The sequence below is a fragment of the Dermacentor silvarum genome, unplaced genomic scaffold (genome assembly GCF_013339745.2).
Source record: "Dermacentor silvarum isolate Dsil-2018 unplaced genomic scaffold, BIME_Dsil_1.4 Seq897, whole genome shotgun sequence".
In the NCBI taxonomy this organism is placed as follows: Eukaryota; Metazoa; Arthropoda; class Arachnida; order Ixodida; family Ixodidae; genus Dermacentor; species Dermacentor silvarum.
Genome location: NW_023606941.1, coordinates 4,565 through 10,482, shown reverse-complemented (window position 1 = coordinate 10,482; position 5,918 = coordinate 4,565). Strand labels below are relative to the sequence as shown.

The following is a 5,918-nucleotide window of genomic DNA, read 5'->3' as shown; positions in this document are numbered from 1 at the left end:
CTATACGTCGCAAAAACGCTAACGCACGACTGTATGACATAAACCACAACAACGCATAAGAATTTTTTCGAGAAGGCATCGTCAGCAGTTTATTGCCAGCGGCTATTTACAAGATTGGGATTGTAATTCTGCAACATGTACTTGTGGCCTGCAAAGGAAAACAGACGATAAAAAAGTATTCTTAGTGTGTAGAACTCTAATTACTGAAGGTCAGAGCGCGAAGAAACACCGATACGGTGTTTCTTCTGCGCTCTGTGTGTCTGTGTTTATTCGCGCGCCTGGTTTTGGCAATGCAATGCCAGTACATCCACTTTTTTTTATTTAAAGCAACCTTACCTCACCATCTTAAAATGGTTTGAGCGGTAAAATGTAATTTACCGTGAGCGGTAAAACTTAATTGTGTTCACGTGAGCGCTGCGCGTACGGCATCGGTTTGCTAGGAAACCATAAGATTCGTCTGCGCGAGATATTATTAGGAAAAGGTGCGAAGGGCGCAGAAAGAAGATAGGAGACGGGCACTTCACCGTAGGAACTGATAGAAGAGCTGTGAAGTGGTTCTTACCGAGCAGCTCCTATCTGTACCCTAAGCAAGTCGTCGTGCACATTGAGTATTTTGTGTGCAGGTTGTGTCAGCAAACAGCGAGCGAATTTCAGCATCATCAACAACAACAACGAAAAAAAAAAGCTCGAAGCGTTTCCCCATACGGATGAAACGAACTGTACTTGATTAGCAGTCGTCTAAACAAGCATTGCGCATTTTGTGTTCTACTGAATAAAAAACTAGCCCTTATTAATTACCCAACGTTTAATAAACAACTTCACGAACACTGTTTCTATACTAGATATCCGCCACGGTAGTATATGCTGTTGCGCTGCTAAGCATGAGGTCGCGGGTTCGCATACCGGCAGCGGCGACCGCATTTCGATGGGGTCGAAATGCAACTACGCCCGTATCCCATGCATTGGGGGTATGTTAACGATCCCCTGGTGGTCAAAATTAATCCAAAGTCCTTCACTACGGCGTTCCTCACAATCGAATCATGGTTTTGGCCCGTAAAATCCAAGAATTCATTCATTCGATTCACCCGTTTATAGAGCAAATGTAGAAACGTCAGTTTAAGCTGTTCGCTGCATGATGCCTTATGCGCAGCTATTTCCTTTTCGCGTGCTTAACTAAGTTGGCGAAATTTGAGAAAGTCAGCTCCAGGCCACCGCTTCTGTGCCACAGTAGTACTGCTGTCCAGACGCTAAGAACACGCTGCCAAGGAAGTTTGCCCTCAAAGTAGCCAAGGCTGGCCCGTAAATGTAACACAATGCTTCTCTCCGATGCAGTCTACATTCGTTCCACTGTTTATATTCGTCTGAGCCGGCAAGTGAAGACTGTGCTAGGATTCCTGATGGCTTGGGCTTTGCAGATATCTCGTCACTGTCACAAACTGTTCGACGCGCCTGACTCGGGCTGTACACAGGGCTCTCCGCTAACAGGAACACTGCAGCCACGGCAACATGAAACGCCCAGTCACACTGCTACAATAGCCACGTTTCGGATGGCAAATTCATTGACGCGGTCTCTGAGGCGCGTTTCTGCGACGCGCAGGCTACTGCGTGCGCCATTATTTTTTTAATATCACAGGCTTCATTGTAACTGTGGAAAGCCGGCGCGAAAGCTGGCGTGTCCCAAAGAAAGAAATGTGTTCTAAAAAGCCTAATATTGACATAGTGCCTATATATATATAATAACTAGAATTTAAATGTTGAGTCAGCATTTATTACGTTATCAGCCAGAGCTAGACAAATACTGCGGCTTCTTTAGGTAGCTGCTATTGGTTTCATCTACATAGACGGTGCATCTTCCAAGCTTTATATAAAGCTCTCGGGGTTTTAGCATGGCAACACTGTATGCCTGTCGCTCGTAGCTCTCGTCAGGTTAACGAGAAGAGTCACGTCACCAGCTGTGTTGTTTGATGCCTGCACCTACCAGCTTATACGGGAAATAGGGATTATCAAGTGCATAGGAGAATGTGGTAAGCGACGACAGCAATGCATGTGACTATACAATTAGCAACAAAAAAAGTTTTCTGATGCTCTGAAATGATAATCTTTCATCTAATTTTATACTTTTGTGTGTGTGTGTGTGTGTGTGTGTGTGTGCGTGTGTGTGTGTGTGTGTGTGTGTGTGTGTGTGTGTGTGTGTGTGGTGTGTGTGTGTGTGTGTGTGTGTGTGTGTGTGCGTGTGTGTGTGCGTGTGTGTGTGTGTGTGTGTGTGCGTGTGCGTGTGTGTGTGCGTGTGTGTGTGTGTGTGTGTGCGTGTGCGTGTGCGTGTGCGTGTGTGTGTGAAAAACCTGTCGTCGTCACCCACAACACCCACCTCAAGGCAAACGCACCACCTCGACATCGCAGCGTACTGACCGCTATAAAAATTAATCATGCGAGCAAGTGTGATGAGTACACACGTAAAACAGTCACGTTAAAAGGAGACGTTCGTACCGCAAAAGCAATGGCTCATTTACAGCCGGACTTTCTTAAGATCAACAATAATTAACGTCAACTAGGAGAACGCGTGGAGTTTGACAAGTGTTTTGTCGAGACGCGTACAATAAGGTGCACTCAACGATAAAGGCGATTGTCGCGTTGACGACGCCCAAGGAACAAGATAAGAGGCAACGTTCGCGGCAGCCCCGGGCGACATCGGTTGGCGCCCTGGGTCGCTGCTGGAAGCCGTGGACGATGTCTCTAGATGGCAAGTGCTACACACTGTCCGGATTTTCAGCTGAAATTGACCGCAAGCCTCTGCACTTCATAGAACCCATTCCCCCAGCTAGAATATGCAGTGCATGCGGAAATGTGGCAAACACGACTGGAATTCTTCCCTGCGCGCATTTTATGTGCAAGGCTTGCTACCAGCAGTGCGCTGTTCCGGGCGGGCACATGTGTCCACTGGACGATGAGCGATGTACAGAAGATGACGTCGACTGGAAGGACTTTCCTGCTGAGAATGTGATGAAGAGACAGGTAAGGCAGTTTCCGAAAAATGGGCAGAAAGAGCGCATCTCTTTGACGAAGGAAATCACGTTTTTTTATTGCGTCTTGTACATGCAGCATAATATAAGCCGGTATATGAATAAACTCGGTTATAATGAATTCCTCTCTCGTAGCACATATCGAATTCACATATCATATACTATTGCGCTTTTGTTTGTCAAATATATATTTAGGCAAAATTAACGAAAGTCAGTGATTTAATGATTTAAAAAAAAAACAAGACATTGGTGCCCAGCTTGTGTTTATACCGTGACGGGAATATTTTCCCGACTCTTCACACGCTGGGGTTAACTTCCTAAAAGCGAATGCGCAAGAACGTTGTTTTGTTCTCAGGTTAGCGCTTCCACAATTAAATTGTAGGATCTGCCCTCCCGAAGTTCCGCTGCGGGCTTCGAGGGACGCCATCGTGAGGGTTCCGGATTATTTTTTGCCCACTCGGGGATCCTTTAAGCTGTGTACCAAAAGCAACCCGGTATACGAGCGTTCTTGCATTCCTCACTTCCTCATTCCTCAATCGAACTCACTACATCGAACTCACGACTTCGGGGTAGTTAGCACTGCTATGCAAATGCTATACTTCATCTTCAGGCTGTCTGGTTATCCTTGCCTATAAAGATTCTAATCGGCTCAATGCTGATCAATATAATAGCATCTATAATAAACCATCGGCTTCAGGTTTAAGTTATTTCCAAGCAACAATGTCAGTAAATACTTTTGTATGCCTCACGAATACATAATGAAATCAGAGGCACTACCAACATCTATATGCTCGAAACAATCCATCATACGCACCTTGGATGGGGCGTGTTTGGCTTAATGGCTATAGCATTTCGGTGCTGAACTCGAGGTCGAGGGTTCGATCCCGGACGCAACGGCCGTATTTTGATGGGGGCCAAATGCAAGAATGCTGCAGTCAAAATGAACCCGCAGCCCGACACTGCGGCGTTCGTCATAATCATATCGCGGTTTTGGTACGTTTAATTGCCCCATTTCTTCAAAATTTATTTTGTCTCCTGCCTTGCTCTGCAGTTTGCTTAGCGCCAAACAATAACTTTCTTACAGGTGAAATGCTGGAACGAAGCCAATGGCTGCGACACCGTGCTCCCTCTTGGAAAACTGACCCAGCACTTTCTTTTTGATTGCAAGCATCATGCATCTGACTGCCCAAAGTGTTCGGCAAGAGTCCTCAGTAGTGACGTCTGTGCACATCTCCGATCACACTGCCGAGCACTACTTTTGTCAGCGTCTCGTGAGAGTCAAACGAAGAAAGAATTTCCAGGTGGCATCGACTGTTTGGAAGCATTTGTGCGAGAAGTAAGAACAGCCGTGAGGAGCGCGTGCGAGAGCCAGGTCACCGCATTCCTGGCTATGCTAGATGACAGGGTCGGTGAAATGCGAGTTGGACTCGAGCAACTGTTTGAAGAACATAGCTCACAGACCGATCGACTGAATGCGCTTTCTCACGATATAAACACTTTGAGGGAAACGTTTACCGACGGCCTCCAAGAGGCATCGAATCGAAGCGTTTCTGATAAAGCCGACCAGGTTCGCCTAAACAAGCCAGAGACGCAAAATATTCGGGAAGCCTCCCACGAAATGCCTGCACTTCTGCGACACATGGGTAAATCGGCGAGAACTAACGAGTGGATTTTGAACGGATACGCTGAACTGATAAGAACTGCAAGCAGGCAGGCCAAGGTTGAATGCTGGAGCGAACGTGTCTACCTGTGCGGACTTTGCATATCACCGGGAGTGGTACTTGAGAAAGAGGACGGCTACGTGGTTCTGCATTTCCGCCTGTGTCTGGAAGAAATTGAGATCAGCAAGTGCCACAATTGGCCATTCGAGCAGAAAATCAAACTGAGTATCATTGACCCGAGTGTTGGTGCCGAACGCCACCTTTCGGTGCAGCCTGTTTGGTACCCTGGCACACAGCCCGCCGACAGAGTCGACGCGGTTGGGCGTACAGAAAGCAGGTTTTACAATACGGACCTGCACGATGCCGGCTTTGTTAGGAACGATCAGCTGCTCTTGCGGCTTGAGGTGCTTGTGTGAACTTCAGTGTACACCATTCATATGCAATGGCACCATTTGGCAACAAAAATCCATAACAATAGTACACATCCTTAAGCCACCTGCCTCGAAGTCCACAGTGACTTGCCGTGTCAACTGTCAAGGGGTCCATATTGCCCTTGTATTAGAACGTGACCTTTCACAGAACGGTTTTATTTCCTTCAAAACCTGTTTTCCTTCTTGTTTCGAGGTTGTTCGGTAATGTTGATACAGCTGATAAAAGTAAGCGGTTGAGAATAATAACAAGCTGACGAAAAGTGTGTATCGGTTGATAGGGCTTCACTGATGAAGCCGTTTTCAAGCCTAATTAAAACCGTTCACAATGACTGTCTTCTGTACGGTAATAAAGTATCAGTAAAGGATAAGGCGACATATTCTGTTCAATCCACATGTGGCAAGCCTCACGGATTTTGTTCTTGTGGTACCAGTATACAAACAATAAACATTGCTCTAAAGGACGCAGGCTAGCTGGATGAACTAGCTTTTTTTTAATTTCAGCATTCAACAAGAAGAAACAACAACCTGATGACAGGACATAATGTAATAACGCATCCGTGACAAGTGACGATTTCATTATGGTGACCGCAAAAGAGTCATCAGCCGCTAGTCAGCTCTGTGTCTGAAGGGACAATGAAGCAAAATATTGCGTTGAGCTAGATCGGTAGCTCATCTGTCCAGAAGCCTGTCGTCATTTTCTGGGCGCCAATGTACGACATTCTTGCGCCGAAAATTGCCACTGAAATTATCGCTGCTACTCCTCCACTTGAATCGACCGCGCCATAACTGAGGACATGACGTAATCT

General features: G+C 46.4%; 1 protein-coding gene across 1 annotated transcript; it reads left to right on the top strand.

The window, feature by feature from the left end:
* Positions 1 to 2,671: 2,671 nt before the first annotated feature.
* LOC119435759 (TNF receptor-associated factor 6) lies at positions 2,672 to 5,480 on the top strand. Its single transcript, XM_037702481.2, has 2 exons — positions 2,672 to 3,012; positions 4,105 to 5,480. Exons 1-2 carry the CDS (start codon positions 2,728 to 2,730, stop codon positions 5,095 to 5,097), a joined length of 1,278 nt encoding a protein of 425 aa, XP_037558409.1. The 5' UTR covers positions 2,672 to 2,727; the 3' UTR covers positions 5,098 to 5,480.
* Positions 5,481 to 5,918: the final 438 nt, after the last annotated feature.